This window comes from Chamaea fasciata, unplaced genomic scaffold (assembly GCF_029207755.1).
Source record: "Chamaea fasciata isolate MVZ Bird 193981 ecotype frontalis unplaced genomic scaffold, bChaFas1.0.hap1 SCAF_3, whole genome shotgun sequence".
NCBI classification, from domain to species: Eukaryota; Metazoa; Chordata; class Aves; order Passeriformes; family Sylviidae; genus Chamaea; species Chamaea fasciata.
Window position 1 is genome coordinate 20,056,973 of NW_027094088.1, and position 19,445 is coordinate 20,076,417.

General features: G+C 36.4%; 1 protein-coding gene across 1 annotated transcript in view; it reads left to right on the forward strand.

The window, feature by feature from the left end:
- The window catches only part of GPATCH2 (G-patch domain containing 2), a 118,433-nt gene that overhangs the window by 93,281 nt on the left and 5,707 nt on the right, over positions 1-19,445 (forward strand). Inside the window, exon 9 of the mRNA XM_066178246.1 lies at positions 9,591-9,673. Within this exon, the coding sequence (XP_066034343.1) occupies positions 9,591-9,673 (83 nt within the window). The remainder of the gene's footprint in view (positions 1-9,590; positions 9,674-19,445) is intronic.

A 19,445-nucleotide genomic window follows, 5' to 3' on the forward strand; every position in this document is an offset into this window, starting at 1 on the left:
AACCCTCGCTTTCCCTCGTTTCCCTAATTGTTCTCAGTCCAGTATAAATTTATGCCTTGTGCTAATACAAGAGGATTACTCTCATGTGTTTTCACTTCTTATAACTGTGTTCTCTGTGAATTAGTATTTAAAGAAAGCTTGTAAGAGAAAAAATGACAGCAAACCAGAGGAAAGCTTTTCAAAAGTATGTCATTGTTTTGGTTAAAATTGCAACTATCTGTCTTTCCCATTTTTAAAGGATAAACCCTATTTGTGCATTTGTGCAACACTAGTTCATCTCCATCTGATGATACAGAACATGGTACTTTTTTACACAGATGTGACAAATAACATTACAGCTGCTCTTTATTTGATCTTCTAAAGAGACAAAGATGTGCAAGGATTCTGCCTGCTCCCTCTTTCCCATCGTGTCATCTGTTGTTTGGGAAAGAGTCCTAATTTGCAACAGATACAAAACTATTTGTCGAGGTGAAGGTTTGCCAAAAATAAATGAAACCATTAATTACTACATTTTTTGAGCAGCTGTTAATGGATTGGGATAAGAAAACTGTACATTAGACTACTGGTTAATTACAAGAACTGTAATTGTTTAATGTGGCTTTTGCGGAATGAAATTACAATATCAGAGGAGGTAAATTCAGGCAGTTTTTGGAAATTATACATGAGCACGTGCACATACTTATACTGCAGAAAAGCAAAGGAATGCATAGCTGTTTTATTAGGTGATTTGCTTCTGCAATCATATGAACACATATTCTCAACAAAAATACTTTATTTTAAAGTCATATTTAAACACGCCTTTTAATTCAAGTGTAAAATTATTAAAGGTAGTAAGTTAATGTCTTGTAACCCCAGAGCTAATAATGCAGGAGATTCAGATACAACATTAAAATCCAAATGTGTTTACATCATTAGAAATTAACAACTAAGCAGTTTTATCTCCTCTTTGGAGTGCCATGAAGCAGTAACTGTGCTGTTATGATTGCTGCTTAATAATATTTGCAGTTCCAGATTAAATTATGTGAATGTTTGAGGACACATTGCTTCCCTCCCTTGCTGTCACCCTCAGGGACAACATTATTCCATCAGTTTGGTATTTTTCTTCTCTGGAAAGGATAAAAGATGGTGCTGTTTTGGGAGAGGGCAATTCCTGATTGAGTTTTCTCTACTGTGGCATTATTTTTTAAGGTGCTGAAAAGATTTTCACTTAGGAGAGGAAGACAGGGCAATGAGAGTTTACTTGTTGTTTCAAAATGTAGCTAGTGTGTGGTGCTTTAATTTTATGGAAATCTTCAAGCCTCAGTAGTGGTTTGTAGATAGATTTAAAGTATTAAATAGGTGCTGATTAAATAGGTCACCTAATACCTTGAAAGTATTACCTTTTAACTTGCATAATGAGAACTTTTGTAAAAATAGCAGAAATTTTGAACTGTGCTCTGTTTTGCAAATACATTTTTTCCATGTGATCTGAGCAGATTATTTTCCATCTTTAATGTAAAACTACAATCTGAATTTTTTGTTCTTGCACTAGAATCTGATATACTTTATAATGTACATAAACAAGCTGCTAAATGGTACTGAAATTTTGTCATTTAAAATTGAATTCCAGGTACATGAGAGTATCTTAACTAACAGGAAGTTATGTTTTCCTGATTTTAAAAACATGTAAAATAAAAAGAAAAATCAGATAACCTCTAGAAATTACGTACCTCTAGATCCTCCTGATGTACTCTCTGGATTGAATTTTTCACCTGAATGAACTGATAGCAAATTTCTCACTTTGAGGTAACGCAATTTTAGCACATGGTGTGCTTGTTTCTCACGTTCAGCTGCATTAGATGCTGTGTCTTGCTCTTCCTTTGCACAGGTTTGTGCTCCACAGCTCAAACTTTGTCTGATCTTACTAATGCCATAAGGATAAAGTTAGTTTGGCCTTCAGAGGTCTGAAGACCCTTCCTGCTGTGTAAGGTCTGAGGAGGAGCTGTGCACAGGGGCTTGCACTTTCATTCCACAAACTGTTCAACCTGTGGTTGTTTTACACTCTGGTTTTTCACCACTCATCTGTCCCATCATCTCCCCCACCATGAGAAATTTAGTTTTGTCTCTCTGCGTTTCTCCACGAAGGCACGTGAAAGCTGGATATTGTAAGGATGAAGACGAATAGCCATGCATGAAGGCGGGTTTCCTTCCTTCTGGTTTTATTGCACAATAAATTGGGCAATTTTCAGGTTCCTACTAATCTTGAAAGAATCCCTGAATATCATACCTGTAAATCAGTATCCCCTGGTGCACCTTAACTAAAATTCTGAGGCGTAAGCACATTGTCTTCTATTTAGACTGATTTTGCGTAGTGAGAGAAGGAGCTCAGAAAAAATTTTGAATACTTTGCTTCAAATTGCATAGAACTTTCATGTTTTGCCTTCCATTTTTGAGCTACTGTATTACATACTTGGATTTTTAGTGTTGCTTCTTATTCCTTACCTATTTTAAAGGTTTTTGGACACAACACTAATGCTTTCAATAATTTAACCTAAAACTATATGACTGTAATCCAGAACTTTAAAATGTGGCTTTTAAAATCTTTTGGAAAAAATACATTTCTTCTGTACTGAGCTTATTTAGTGAATATCATTCTTGATAAACAGATATGTATCCATAAATACCTGGAAGAAATAGTGTACCTGAGTACATTAATAAGGCCTTCCATTGAAGTATCTGTTCAGATCCATGTTTACTGCTCAAGTCGTTTTCTAAGTCACTTCAGAGCTGGACTGAGGCCCATATCTCTCACACAGCAACAATGTTGTTGCAAGATGAAGAAGAAACCAAAGAATATTGCTTTAGAATTTGTGAAACAATAATGTCCTGTAGCAGGATGACATTCTATTACTGCAACCTATTTTCAAACTGCTTTTCACCATTGCACAAATATGAGCATTATTATTATCATGCATTTCTTCACACAAAGCGATAATGTAACTTGCCATCAAAAATATTTAGAAATATTCTAAATTAATACAAAATTTATATTCTGAGTTTGTATAAATATTAATTTCCTATATTGAAAATGTGAAATCATGTCATTTGTTGAAGAAAACTGAAAGTTTTTGCTATCTGATTCTTGACAGAAGTGTATTTCTTGGGTTTATCCCCTCAGTGTTCCTTGGTGACTTGTTTGTACACCAAGATATTGGTTTGGATTTGCCTTTGTGTAATTCATATACTTTTGATCAATTCCAACTCATGCCCAATTATATTACACTAAATTAACATAATTCAACAGATGTTGATATTTAAATGTTTTCTGGCATTCATATCTTGGACAGCTGTCTTAGAGCTTGGGGAAAAGGCAAACATTTAGAGTTAAATGCTGAACATATGCTTAAATTACTAATTAGAACCAAGAAAAAACAATGCATTATCCTTTCTGAGGGCAGTAGGCCTCTACTACAGAACTATTTTTTTAGGGTCTCTTTTCACAAATAAAGTGCATGAATGACTTGAGTGTGGGTATCAAACCATACGTAGGGATGCAGGTTTTTATTTTTCATCATATGCACTAAAATTGTGCCAGTGTGGAATTGAATGGGTCAGTTTGTAGTGTTCAGATAAATTTTGGACAACGACTGTGTCTGAATGATAAAAGTGCTGCTAAAGATAACAGCAAGGAGTGTGTTAGGGTATAGTATTTATTAAGTGATGAGGTAATCTCACGGGCCAGGGAAAGATCGCATTCTAGTCATAATAGGATTGCACCAGGACCTTCAATAATACAGGTATGTCACCCTTATGCGTGAAGTTATGTTGTGAACAGATTGGCATTGTATGACAGGAGTTTGATAGAGTTGCATGGGTTTATCACATCTTTTTAAGATGTAATAAAACGGAAATAAAGTGCATAGCTCTTCTGGTTAATGTAATGGTTTTCACACTTGCAGAAGTAGTTGAAGCAATCTATTATATAGACGATGTCATTCTTTAGACAAGTTTGAAGAAAAGCTTTACTGTCGGTAAAGGATGAGGAGGAATCAAGCATGGCACAGATTTCACCTGCTTGTTGTCTGAGAAAAGTGACAAGAAAGCAAAAAAGCAAAAGAAGGCAGGTGGACAAGGAACCATCCCTCTCTACCTCTCCATGGGACATGCATTACTGCACATGCCCACCCTTCTCTGGGTGTTCAAGTAGACACCAGGGGCTGCATTCATGTTTTTACAAGCTGTGTACCACAAAGGAAAGAGGATATCTTTCTTTATAAATTTCCTTAGCCATTGTTTTTCATATATTTTCCTCAGAAACAAACATGCCTTGCATATTTCAGTGTAATATGAAATCATTGTGCATCTGTTCTGTGGTTATAGTGATAACCATGCCAGAGGCAAAGATTAAGTATTTGTTGTACCTTGATAATACAGAATGGTCTTCCCAAATTTACGGCCCCAGTTGCTTAGTACATGTGTTTGGAGTGATACATTTTAATTTAATCCATACTTCTGGAGGCTCAATCAAATGGAAATGTAGAATTTTATGTTTGTCTTAATTTAATTAGCTATTAGTGTTATGAGATGTTTAGAAAGACATATATCATATAGTTTTAATGGTGTTTACCTCTAAACTTTACCATAAACTGTTCTGTTGACTCCAGTGCTCTTGAAGCCATTGTCTGCCACTTGTGGTAATTTAGGAATGATCAGTAAGAGTTAAAGTTCCTCCAGACTCCTTTATTTAAGCAGCACTAATCGATGTATTCCACTGGCTACCAGATACAGCAGTGTCTGCATTTTAAGGCATGTTAGAACAAGATAGGCTGTACCACAGGTCCATTCTGTCTAAGGGGAATCATTTATGTGATATTTTTGTGTAAAAGGTACTTAAATAATGGGAGATTTGCTCAGAGTATTCTTTTTCCTATATAAAATTGAGCTATTGCACACATTCCATTTTTAAAATCATTTTATTAGCTTGTTTCTCTGGGTTCCACAACTGAGTTCTGTTTTCTCCATCCTTAACTGCTGCTGTGAACATTGCTTCGCACTCTCCCTGCTCCGTTTCAGTTTGTAAGAAATTGTCCGGTAATTTCAAGCCTAAAGTGAGCTAAGTTATCCCTACTGCATTCTGTCTACAATCATATCCATATGAATATTTATTTTTCATCCATATTTTAACAGAACTGACAATTTCAGTTAGATTTCCCCTTCGAAATAATTTTCTCAAGTCCCGTCTGAAATACAAACCTGTGAACTTTTTCCTTTTTGCGATGTCTTGTGAAAGAAGTTTACTTAAAAACTTTCATCAAGCCTCTCCATTAGCTGAAGCATTCGGTGGTGATAAACTTGCAGAGTTCTACAGCCATCTGCAGGAATACACTGATACTGTGGCAGAGCGGGTTGTCACTGTTTACTGTGTATTTCTTCCTCAGGTGAGAGGTGTTAATAGCACTATGAAGGATTGGCATGTATTGATCACTACCAATTCATCTAATTATGGAATAGAAAGCAATCTTCTTGAAAAACATTGTTACATCATAATAATGTGCTGTATCAGATTTTCCACATTAGTGTACAGAAATTTGAGAAATACTGTTAAACAAAAAATGCTCCCCCACACCTGCCTTCATTAGTAAATTTTGATTTGTTTTTTTACTCCTGGGGATGATGGTGAGTACAGAAGCAAGTAATAAACCAGAGAACTAGAACACATGTTCAGGAGTATCCACTGTCCTACAGCCATTTTATTGTGTTGCTCTTCTCAGTGACTGGTGAGCTTAATTTTAACTCTGATAGTGGCAAGGGTGAAAACTACCAGTGAAAGAGTGAAGAACTGCTTTGGGTCCTCAATTGCTCAGTAGGTTTATTGCATTTAAAGCAGCTTAGCTGTAGGTTCCCCCACAGAACAAGATGTTTATTTGGAGAATGTAACCACATGGTCTAAGACTGCAGAGGTCAAGGTAGATAAAAATCTGACATGGCCTGTTACAAGTGTCTTGGAGAGGTGAATGTGTGTAACTGCTGAAAAGGCATTCGTCAAAAATATTTGCCTGTGGAGCTATGAAAATTATGAAAAAAGAGATTGTGTTGTGTAGGCATGGATATAAATGTTTGGGGAGCTTAAAGAGACAATTCTAGACATGTTACCACAGTAAGGGCAATTACCTTAACTACATTGAAAGAAAGAAATTATTAAGACACTGCTGATATTTAAGGTGGAAATAGCAACATTTGCATCAGAGGGAACATTTCATAAAAATGCATAGATGCTTGTGAACTGCTTTGCATGTCATTGCTTCTATGAAAGATTTTGCTGTATCAGATCTGTGGGGTTTATTTATGGGATTTGATAACTAAACTTCGTGGGGTTTAGTTATTATTTCAATAGTTTTTTTCTGTTATTTTTCTTATTGCTGCCTTCCCACTCTGTCTTCATTTTTGAGACTCTTATTTACCATGTAAAAAGCCGGGTCTAAACACTGTGTGCAAGATGAAAAAGGAATAAAAATTGACAGCAGCTTTTCCAGTGATTTGTTTAATACGTTGAGGCATGACACAACAACAACAACAACAAAAATTCTTGGCGTGCTAGTGCAAGTTCACACCAGCCTGGCTTTTGCAGCCCTCTTATTTCCCTCTGCCACAACTTTGCCGCTGCTATGACACTTGCAGGCCTGCTCGGCCGTGGTGCAGCTGATGCCCTGTCCATGCTCATATTTTTCTTATTGACAGTGAGTGTTCTTGCCAAACGCCAGGGACCATAGTCACATCTGTTTGTCTCCCAAGCTTGTCTGAGGCTGCTTGGGAACACTTTTTATCCAGAGGGCAGCTTTAACTAGGCCTAATACTCTGAAAAGCCTCTATTTGTAAATGCATACAATGAGGCGACAAGTTCCTGTTGTCTTTCCTTAAAAATTATTCCATTTGACACTGCTTGCTCCAGTCCCTGTCACCAGCATGTCAAAAGCCAGGTTTTCAGGCAAGGTGGTCTTAACAAGTTTTATTTTTTCCCTAATAAAATGCCTAGCTTCCCTCCAGAGCACTATTTATAAATGATAGCTGGAAGCAAGCTAGGGGTAAGTAGAGAGAAGGCAGGCAAATAGCTTTCTTCCTTTCTGTAATCCACGCTCTTCTGATTTAATGCTAAGAAACATCATGCTGAACCTAGCCTGACTGAGGGTCAGAGTTCTCCCTACTTTATAATACCCCCATTACAGGCATTTCAAAATGTACTGCGCAGCTTCACAACTCTGCTTCTTTTTGTCTAACCTGCTAGTTCCAGAGCAGTAATAGTTCTTGGCTGATCCTCTCTAAATAAATAAATAAATAAATAAATAAGAACTTTTTGTTTTGCTGTGATTTACACTGGCAGAGCATATCAAACATTACTCCCTGGTGAAGGCAAATGCAGCTTTACAATCACAAGTTGGCTGAACATTTGGTGGTAGTGGCCATCCAACTGGGTTTGACAAAGCTTAATTGGTGCCCCAGCATATTGTTATTTATTTGCAGTGTAGGGAATTTTTGACAGCAACAAAGAAATGCCCACCCTCACCTTGGCTGCTGATGGGGTTGTTGTGATCAGCAAAGGCAAATGATTCATTTATGCTGAAGGAACAAGGCTGCCTTTCAGACGTTCATTGATTTTAAATTAAAAAGTAACTGCTGTGTTCTACATGAAGGGTGACAACAATAACAAAGTAGTCCTTACTTAGTGTTATTTGTTGCAACTCCATTCCCTGTGCCTGGAGGAAAACTGGGGAGACCCCAGTACCATAATCTTACAGATCAATAATCTAGATATCTCAATGTAGTGTAACAGATAATCAATTCTGGTAAAATAACTCAAATGCTGCTCACTGTTACTGCTGTGGCTCAGGTCTTCAGGTTCAATTGCCTGACTTTATTAATTTTTATCTTTCATCCTACTTGTATTCCTGAAGACTTTCTCCCTTTTTCATTCAGAAAACAAGAGTTTCACACTGTAGAACATATAATTTATCACACAACTTATTCTGCATGTTTGATACCAATGTTAGATACTGATCCATTGGTGATAAAACATCTCAAATAATTCTCTCCATTACTGTTTCCCCATATTGTATTTAAATATTCATTTTCTTTATCATACAGTTATGAAAGTGTTGCACTTCTTGATTTCTTTCTAAATTCAGAACTGATCGTTACCATCCTGTTAGTTTACTAGTTTAGCTGTGTTGAGTTTCTGGATATTAAAATAGGATAAAATTTCATGTTGGAATTGCAAGGAAAATGTGTCTTAAAACAAAGGGAAAAAAGTGTTGGAATAAGGGTGCACTAGGTGAAGCTAGAGTGCACTTCTCTGTGAAACATAAGTTTCTTGGAATATTTATTATTTAAATACAAGCACTGTGGTACTTGTTAATCTGCTCTATCTTTTTAGAAGAAATATGTATAGGATTGTCATCTAACTCATCAAGGCATTGTTGTCATTCTTTTGCATTATTGAGCAGATCTGAGGTCTCTCAACAGTATATGACCATTTGTTATTCATTTAGAAGCAGCCCAGCTTTAAAAAGTTTATAAATGCCATAAAGGGTAAGTCATGTATCCACACTGAAACCAGATCTCATGAGTGACAGTGTTACTATGCTGCAGTGGATTGTCAGATGCAATTTTCAACTTGTAACTTTTCCAAAATTCACTACATTTATGTGGTAAGAAACACATTTCTCGGTAACATTTATAGATACATATTAAAACTGTGCAGTTCAGAAATTACTGCATTTTTCCCTCTTCTGTTCTGGTTCTTAAAAAAAAAAAAAAAGTCAGGTATATATGTTCAATTCTGCAGGCATTGTATATTACTTAAGAAAAATAGTAACTGTAATTGTCCTTTGAGATTCTATTCCAAAAGTCAATACTTGAAAATTCCAAATTTACCATTTTCTGTGGTACTGACTTCTGGTAGCTGGGTTTAATGCAATAATTTGTTTGCCATCCTCTGCATCTCCATCAATTTTCCAGTCTCCAAGTGCAAGCTCATAATTGTTCAAGAGGCCTACCAGATACTGTGCTTCTGTGGTATTCTCACAACTTGCCAGTGAATTAGAAGAGGATAAATTGTTATGCTGCAAGTTTATTTCATGCACCTTTGAAGAGTTTACTGTTTCACTTCTCATTCATTCTTCATCTTACTAAAAAAAATTGATAATATTTTCCATGTAATAAATGCTGCTCTGACAGTCAAGCATTACCAGCCAATTGATAACCTACAAACAGCATTGTGATCTCTTTAGATAATTAATCTTCGCTATTTTCCTGTCAGGAGCAACAGTGTTTTTGTTTTATGTTGAGCTAGAAAGATTGCCAGTTTTGAAAATTAAAAAGCATTCCCTTTATATTTATATTTATTCATTCCAGTAACAATTTATGATGCTGCATTTAGATACTGAGCACTTGTCAACAAACATAATTATGTTTCGATATAAACAAGATTGGTGGCTTGACTGTGCAGCTTCATCTTGGTTGAGAATGTTTTGATATAGGTTCAGATTATACAAGCTGTGTATTTATGTGGCAGTTTTCTTCCTTTGTTAATAGTTTTCTCCTATAATTACTTGCAGGCAAACCAGTGTACATTTAGGATCATTGTGCATGGGAGACATCAAGCGGAGAAGGAAAGCTGCTCCCCTGCCAGGACCCACAGGTAACCAATTTCCCTGGGACAGAGTACAAACCACGAGATGTTAAATCTCTAAATACAAAGGAGTAGGTCAGTGACCTGGGGAAAAGCTTGATAAATTCAGTAACTTCCCATATCACTTCAGATATGTTCTATCCTTATTTATTAATAAAGATTAAGAAATAAATAGGCTCCCTCCATTCTCCCACAATCATTGCCAATTTCCAGTCCTTTGTAGCACAAGACTTCTTTAAAGACAATAAATCTTTTTTCACATACTAAGACACCAAAGATTACTGCTTATGTCTCTTCAAACATTACAAGGAAAGAGACCTGAGACATCTTTGTCTTCTGCATATGAATGCTCTAAATACCCTGCACAATAAAGTTAGGATCCTTGGTGAATTCTTGGGTAAACAATCGAAAATGTGGTGATAAAGCTGTGAAACACAGCTTTAAAATTAGTGCTGTAGATTAAACAGGACGCACTTGCAAGCACATTTCTGAAAGATTTTTACAGATGCGAGGTCACAGCCATTGGTTGTATTTTGCTGATGTCACAGCTGTGAAATGACTTTTTCAATACTTAGCAGTGATTTATAGGACTCTCATCAGTTTGTTGTAGTAATTATATGTGTGCATACTAGAAGGATTAGGTTGTGTGTGTGCCCATGTGAACCTTTATATATATTTCTAATACAGAAATCTGGATTCCATATCCTAGTCATACATAAATTACTGCAGCAACATTTGCAACACATAGAATTTTCAAATACATTTCAAGTAGATCTCTTAAGAGAAGCCTAATACTTGTATTCTAACTGAATTCCCCCTCCTGAAACTTCTTTGTTTCAAACCTCAGAGGCAGAAACAGACCAGGAATACTATTAAAAATGTTATAAAAGCACCTTAGTGACAGCAGTATGAAAAAAAGAGAATCTATGGGTCAGCTTCTAAGACTCTGAACATATGTGAACCGAGAAGGAAAAAGACTTAATGGCTGAAGAGAGACTAATGTAATTATTTCTACAAGGTGATTTTCACTTCACAACTTTCAAGTACTAGAGGATGTCATTTTGTACTGAGAGGTTATCAAGTATCGTGAAATTAATTTTATTATTCACTTTACCTTGGACTTTGAGCATTCAGAATTTTATTTTATAGGCTGGCTCCTCTGCATAACTTTGCAAAGCCAATATTTTGATACTAAGGCAAATATGTGGTCATTCAATGTTATGTGTCCATGAACTCACAGTTTAGAAATTGTTTTGTTCCAAAGTTTGCCTTTATATGAAGAGGGACAGACGGTAATGGTGGATAAAGTTATCCACCATTAACTGATGTACCTTCTTTTCTTTTCAAGTTCAAGATAGTCTTTTCAATTTTGTTGTGATCAGGAGGATTGAGATTCTTTTTTTGTGGTCTTAGAAAAGTTGTTTATCTACACTTCATCCTTGTGAGTTTTTAAGGAAGTAGAAGCTTTGGTAAACACTGGATAAGCTTTTACCTATGTATAGGTAATGTATAGCATTCTAGAGATTATTGCAGTTTTCTCAAAGGCTAAGCTTTCTACAGCTAAATTAATTGTTTATCTGTCACAGGCCTTTTTTGTCAGTGTTCCATATGATTTTATGAAAGAAATGGGATTTTCTTTTAGAATGAATGTACATTTGGAAATTTGGATTAAAATAAGAGATCGCTTATTTGTTTGTTCTTCTTTTGGTAGTTTAATTAGCTAAGATATGAGACTAGATGGGCTTGATTTTATGCAGAAGAATTTGTGAACTTCTTTCTTGAAAGAAAAGAAATACAGAAGTTGTTAACATGAGCAGAACCTGGAAATTTAAAAAGCATTCTCCTAATAAGGTTCGTATTTAGCACCATAGTGAAACCTAAAAGGCTGTCTGTAAATGACTCATTTACTGCAAGTGTTTCCTTTATATGGACTGCAAATCTGCAAAATTTCACCTTAGTCAATGCGTTTGTTAGAGTACTTTGTAAATTCTCATCTGCATTTGGAAAAAAATACATTGGTAAATTAAGTCTTGTAAAAATCTACACAGTGCGGAAAATGGTCATTTATGCCTTTGTGTTCAGCAGTACTGATGGGAACGACTGGTGATCCTAACGAGGCATCGAAACGCTGGGTTTGAGTCTCACAAAGGGTAGCACCTGCTACTTTCAGACAGCTTACAAAGCCACAGACTTCTGTAGCAAGCAGTGTGATTGGTTAAACGTTTATTAATTGTGACAAGAACACCCAATTTATTTCAGTACTCCAGCTTATTTACTGCTCTTTCACCTTTGTATTTTGTATTGAAAAAGTAAAATGAATATTGATAGAGTTAGATATTGATTTCTAAATTTATAGCCCTTTCTCAGCCTGCAGTCAAAGTCACATACCAATAGGTTTGTGTATATTAGTAACAAAGGATGTAGCTTTACTTGTACAGCATTGAGAAACTATTGAAGCAAGAAACTTTGAGCAGCACAGAGCATTTTATAGTTTCAAAAATGTCATTTGTAAAGGTGAAGAAAAGATGTGTTGAATAGCAGTGAAGAAAATGGGAGATAATATAGGCATGGATGGTTAGGAACTGACATTATTGATACAAGAGTGTCATATTCTGTCTTTTTCCCTAGGATAAATTTTCTATTTTGTGGATATTTCATATATCCCATATGTGTATAGTTGAACCTAGGTAGTTAATTAATCAACAAAAAACTGATACTAGTAAAAATTGATTACTTCCCACAATTGAAGTATGAGGTGTTGTACATTTTAAATACTCTTTTGCATTACTTCTTGCATGGAACCAATATTATTCCAGTCATTCTCTTCACATGTGAGAACAGGTCATTCTCAATGACCTTCTTGCACCCTCTGACTACCTGAGTGGTAGAGCTATTTCATGTGACACCCTGACATATTTCACTGCAGCAATACAGTGCTCTCAAGTTTGTATAAGGACCTCTTAGACAAACTAATCCATTGTCTTAAAAATAGCCCGACCAATACTGGGTCCAGTCTAATGAAAATAAGAATAAAATAGCAACAACAAATATTTTGCTAGAGAAAGAACATTCTTTGCAAGGTAATGTTACTACTTGAAATACATGCACTGGGAATATTTGCAGTAATTTCTGGTTTAGATTATCTAGTTTAAGTCTCATATCAAACCAATAGGTGCTACAGAATTTTAGATACCGTACACGGAATATGCATTTATCCCAGTTCCTTTCTAATTGACTCTTCTGTACAAGACTTTTGATTTTTATAATCTCCTGTTAAATCCCTGAGATAATTTAGTTTGGTTTTTTTTTAAATAACAAACCTCTAAGTCTTAAATGTTAGGAAAAAATCATCAAATTCTGCTTCACATCTCATATTTGTATGCCTTGTAAATAGTCATTTATTTCTATTTCAAAACAGTCTTTTTACTCTGGTATTGCATAGTGTGGTTTACAGTTTGGAGCAGTGTTAAAAACTTGCAAAAACCAATTATAAGAAGGGAAAGCTATTTTGTATTTAAAATATAGAAAATGTTTAAATAAAATAAGTAAATTTCTATGCATGTAGTGGGCACTTAACAGTTACCTTTTGCAAAAGCAAATTTCACAGGTCATGGTCTTTATCTAGTTGAATGTTGCATGCACATGCTACTCTTCAGGCTGGTCCTGATTGAAATGACCAAGTTAAAAGTCACATTTTAAAGAATGTGTTTTAATGAAAAATATGACAGTTACTTAATTACAGCAGAAATACTGAGCACTGCTGTAATGCCATCATGACTCACTTTAACAAGGTAATCGAAAGGGTACATGTTTTCATTCCTTTTTAAAAATTGCCAATGGAACAGCTAAGCAAACTATTTTGCTGATGCTTAATATGTCAGTGATTAAAAATCAGACCTGAATATCTGCAGAACCAAAATGATGATTTAAAAAAGATTGTGATTACAGTGTGATAACAGAGGTGGCTGAGGCTAAGTTTGTTGTGAAGGTCAACTTAGTGCCATAGTTTCAGAGGAAAGGTAAACTTTTAGGTACTTGGATGGACTGACCATAAATTTCCAAAACTCTAGATGAACTCTTATAAGCCTATTATCTTTTTAACTTGATTCACTGCTTTTCTGTCTACCAAATGTACAACTCTATGGGCAGAAATCCCTTGTCACAGGGCAAGAAAACATTGGCATATTGTGAATCCTTTCCCTTATTGCATTGCATCATTTCTTACCCTTAGTCTGCCAAAGTCCTTCCTGGCATACAGTTCATGCCTGCTTGGTTGTCCAGCCCACGGACACTCATTTTTCTTTGGATGGTACCTGCAGCGAGTTAAATTTTAGGGACTTGTCTGTGTTTCTTTGTTTCTTCTACCATAGTGTCTCACTAAACTAAAAGTGAAAAGATTGCAGAGTGCCATCCAGTGTGGAAAGCTGCAGTCCCCTGAGAGCAAAAGGCTTTCTTTGTTGAGCTTGAGGTGACTGGTTCAGGCAAGGCATTTTACATATAAGCACCAGAGTTCAGAAAGTTCAGTGACAAACTTCAGAAGACCTGCAATTCAACCCGAACAAGCTTATCTTGGAAACTTGCTGATGGGTTTCTTGTGATCTAGAGAGAAGACAACATTCTACAGCCACTATAAAGTCAAGAAGAAACATTCAGACTGATAAAAGATGACTGTACCTGTCTTTTTTAAGTGCTGTTGTTTTCTGAAATGTGGAAGCTTCAAAAATAATTCCCTGAATTACTCTGGGAGTCTTTCCTAAGGTAGCTGTTTCTGGTTATGGAAACCATTCAGATTGCCTCTACTGGGAGCTGAACTTCATGGTCCTTATGGGTCCCTTCCACCTTGAGATGTTCTATGATTATATGGATTTTTTGCCTTCACTTTCAAGAACCATAAACCAGCTTACCAGAGAATATAACCAATGAGAACACCCTTAATATAGTGGGAATTTGGGGGGAAAATGGCTAAACCAGGCATTATTTTCAAGTTTCAAAGGTATGTTTCACTAAACAGTTGTACACTTGAGGACTAGCTTTGAGTGAAACAGACATATCAGTAGGGAGGCTCATCCTCAAGGGCAGTTATGTGCTCTGCAAGTTCTGCACATTCTCTGCCAGATATTATAATAAAGTGGCTCCCCACAGAGAGGAGCCACCTTCTTTTTATCTGCAGTTTGTTAGAACCATCACCTTCCTCAGATGGGCAAATGGATGCCCTGTAGTTTCCCTAGAACTCTGCAATAAAAGTACCTGATATTTCTGTCAGTCAGTTTTAGGCTGGTAATTCCAAAGGATTTTTGTTAAAACATAGATAGTTTGGCAGTTAAAATGTGTAGTTTTTCCTCAGTGAGCATAAATTCTTATCCCAGCTCTCCACAATAACCTCTCAGTTGCTGGTGTCTAGTTTTTCTTTCTCCTGAGGGAATAGGGAGCACTGCTGCAAACAGTCCCTGGTAGAGATTTTGCAAAAACCACTTTTCTTAAAGGTTTTTCAGCATATGATTCACTTTTTGAATAAGGAAGGAGATCTGTGCATAAAACCTGATAGCTTTATGCAGAAGATTTTGGCACTTCAGAGAAATAAAAATACCTGTTTACCATGTGAGTAAATAAAATTCATTGATCAGGTTTCCAGTGCAGGCATGTTTTCTGTCTTTCTGTAAAAGCCTTGCAATTGGTGGGAAAATTCCTAATAAAGCTGTTGTACATACTCTGGTTTTCACAAAGAAAATTTTTGCTTTGGATTTCCCCTGGGTTTCATTGTAAGACTGCAAGCCTTTCTGTAAAAGTGAGGGAATGCTTATCAGATGAAATTCATTTTGCTGAATTTTTGGGGGGTTTAAACAGAACTTTGGAATGCTTTTTCCAAAGTGCCGTCCAGTGACAGTGTTTCTGTCATCAAAGACAAGGCGTAAAACAAAGACCTTCTTTGGACTGAAGGGAAACGACGGTCCTGGGTATTCAGGAGAGGGATACTGAGGGATAGAGATTTATCTCTTACACAGGGATAAATGGCAATCTAAAAATACTGACTCTTCCAACCAATTTTATAGCAGCAGACTGAATGGCCATGAAGTTTCACTCCACACACAGTGTAATCCAATAAAGAATGGAAGGAGAAGAGCACCTGCAAATCCAATTCCAAGTGGTGATCTGTGTTTCTGGATAACCAGTTGTACCTAAAATTCAGTGTCACAATCTTCATTGGTGTGTGTGAAATTATGTTTATGTATTCAGGAGAGTTGAAAATAGATTTAAATCTAGAGTCTATGCTTCAAGATAGGGTCTGTTTACTCAGGCCACATTTAATACCCCTTGAGAGGGGGTAGTAGGAATGAAACCATTGCAGTGCACACATCAACAGAACTCTGCTGTGGATACGGGATAAATACAGAGGCTTCCAGCACCTGCTGGAGTCATAGCTATGTCCTCTCTGCTATTCTTATCTCTCTGGTAGCTACAATAAAATTCAATGCAAGCAGACTCACCTGAACATAACAATTCTCAGGTTATTCTTTGGTCAGTCTTAGCTTAGTATGAGGGATGTGTAAAAGGCTGGAGAAATAATGCAGTCTCAAATATTAGCTAAATAATTTTCATAGCATTCTCATAGCTGAGTTGTTCTAGTTTTGGTTTGGTGTTTTGTGTTTTTTTTAGTAGATGCACAGCCATATGTACTGAATTTTGAAAACCACTGTGGGTACTGAGTTATAAAATCACCATACAGCTGTTGGCTGTGCTTCTGAAGCTGTGTCTGTGCAATTACCCAAAACAATTTTAAGAACATAAACATCTAGGCAGTCTGATTCCCCTTTTGCTAGTGAGAGAAAGCTGGCATAAAAAGATAGACTACAGCAATGTATTATTCTGATTACTTTCCTTATGTATCAGGATCAGTCCCTACTGGTCTGAGCTCATCTGTCTGGTGAGGAGTCAGAAAAGAAAAAGAATAGATGAAATAGTAAATGCTTTCAGAAAATGAGGGGGAAAGTGCACCAGCTTTTAAAGAGAATCAGCATGTATCATTTCTGCTTCCATTGGCTGTTTATCCAACATCAATACAACACTTTAGGAGCCAAATTACTAAACAAGCTGCCAATTAGGCTTGCAGTCAGCTGGATAGATTAGTGGCTAAGAGAGGCAGATACAAGATTTTCATCTCTTGAGCCAATTACGCAAGTGAATTACCATCCACAATGCTCCTTGGAAGATTTGAGGTAGAAAGACTGACTCTGCTGTGATAGACATAAGTGAGATCCAGGGTAGGGGGTAAGGGTTAGCAGGCCATGTATTGCAAAAATTACCCAAGCAAAAAGAGATCCTTCTAGGAAAGGATTTAAAGGATTTAAGGCTGCTGGGAGCGATGGAAGAGGAAATAATAGTTGTGGTATGCTCTGCGAAAGCATTGCTGTTCTGCTCACAAGTCTTAATCATACAAAAGAAAGATGAAAGGGTAAGACTATATTTATGTACAGTGTCATTTTCTCAGAACTGTTTAAAACCCCATTTTTTTAACATCAGAAATAGTTCAGTGGCCAGAGATGAAATTACTTCACTGTGCCTTCATTTGTTTCTTACAGCTGGGGGGGGGGGGGGGGGAAGTTTGAGAGGGAAAAAAAGAAACACAACAAAAACCCCACACATTTTCTTAAATAAGGGTTTTCTGAGAGCTTGATCCTAGCTATATTCTGGTTTTATTCAGCCCAATATAAGCCAAACATGCTTGATGTTAGTCTTATCCAGCAATTGGACTATACAAATAAATATTGCCACAATAGTGGTTTATGAGGTCACAGCTCCTTTATTATTCTATAATAAATGATAACTTCAGTGGTGAGCTTTGAATTTGTAGAAGCATTTTGCAAATAAAATGGGTCTGTCAGATCAAAACTGTTCATAGGCTCGTTTGTTTCCTGCTGACAATGTTGTACACTGGTGTAACATTGTTTCTTAAATATGAAGCAAATTTAAAAGCTGAACTTTTGCAAGCCGCTGTATCCAAAAATGATTAAACAGATGTGGAGCCTGCAGCAGCATTAGACCTCTGATCTGATTTTAGCTTACAGATGGAATTAAATTAATTCATGGCAATCACTGTAAAATCAAGGGTATGGCACTGAATGCTAGTGTACTGTTTAACCAGGACATACCTGTCTCAACAGCTGTTAAGAAAAAATTACATACCTTTATTTTTCACTGAAACCTGCCTTTAATGCCATCATAAGTATCATACCAAAATTAAACAAATGTGATGAGATCTTTGCTTTCCACTTCCCTGTTTTGTCATTTACTACTCACAGATTTTGTATTCCATGTGTGTGAGGTCATATGCATAAAAAAATGTAGACCTTGAAGTGTGTCTGTTCATATACACACAGATTTGAAGATTGGCCTTTTTTCTTTCAGCTGGCAGTATTGCAGGGAGAAGGAACAAAACATATCCCCATTCTTTTCCCTCTCTCTCTCTCTCTCTCTTTTTTTTTTTTTTTTTTAATCTGATTCTGCATAGTTATTTTTTGTGGGACAGCACAATGGGTTGGTTTTGCTCTTGCTCCTGGGTGGGTCAAGACTGAACACGTCCCAGAGGTAGCACAGCCCTTTTCAAGGCCATGTGCTTGGACCATTCTCTCTAACAGGCCCTACTGGCTAGTCCAAGAAGTGCCATAGGCATGAATTAAAAACTGAACTTGAAGATGAATATTGCAAGGACAATTACTGCTTTTAATTAGAAAATAAAAGCCCAAAGCACAGGAATGGGGGTCAGGGGAATAGCACACAGTGTAGCATGATTTTTAAGAGCTCTCTCCTGTCATGCAGTCTATCAGCAATGCAAATGTTGAGGTTTTTTTCCAACCTGCTGATTGCACATGAAATGGAGGAAGAGGGCAATACCACTATCCTTATTCTTTGGATTCAAGTGAAATATGTTGCATTACAGATAATTTTTTCAAGTGATGGGTGAAAAATTGCAAATTGCTTTCTGTTAAAGGCAGACATAGATAGTATTAATTTAAAAACTAACTACACTGCGATAGAATGACCAGGTTATATTAAATATTTTTCACAATTCAAATAAAAGCAATCTGTATTCACCTCATTTATGAGAAGGAGTAATCAAGCAATTAGTAATATAGGCAAGATGGGTGGGGTTTTGGTTTTGCTTTATTCTTGCTGCAATACAAAGCCTCCAAACACATTATCCTTTGGACAGTGTACGTTGTTTGATTGTTTACCCAAAAATGGGTTGTGAAACCAAGTTTATGGTGCCTTCGCTTTTCTTTTCTCCTCTTTTTTTTTTTTAATCTGATAATATACAAGAGAAAAACAGGGTTTGTAGGGAGAGCTTGTGTTTTAATAGGAGAGAGAAAAGTATGTACAGTGGAGAGAAAAATAGTTATCACATACACATTCTAGAAGTACTTATATGTCTTTAAAAACAAATTATTCCAATTATCCTGTAACGGAAGAACAACACTGAACTGCTTCAAAAGGTATCAAAAATAGAAGCACCAGTTTACTAAATAACGTGTCAGGGTACAGAGTGTTCTTTCATGTATCTTCTTTGTGAAGTTCCTCTGGCTGTCTCAAGAATGGAAATTCATATAGAAAGGTACATCTCTTACAGGAAGAGGTCTGTGGGTTTTTCCCCTGAATAGACTAAAGCAAAAAAAACTGTTTATGTTGTCTCAGGCTATGCCTTGCATACTGTTCCAGCAACACTGCTGCCTCTGCCTAGGCAGCATTATGAATGGTTTCATGTTTCCAGTTTTTAGGTGTCATAAAA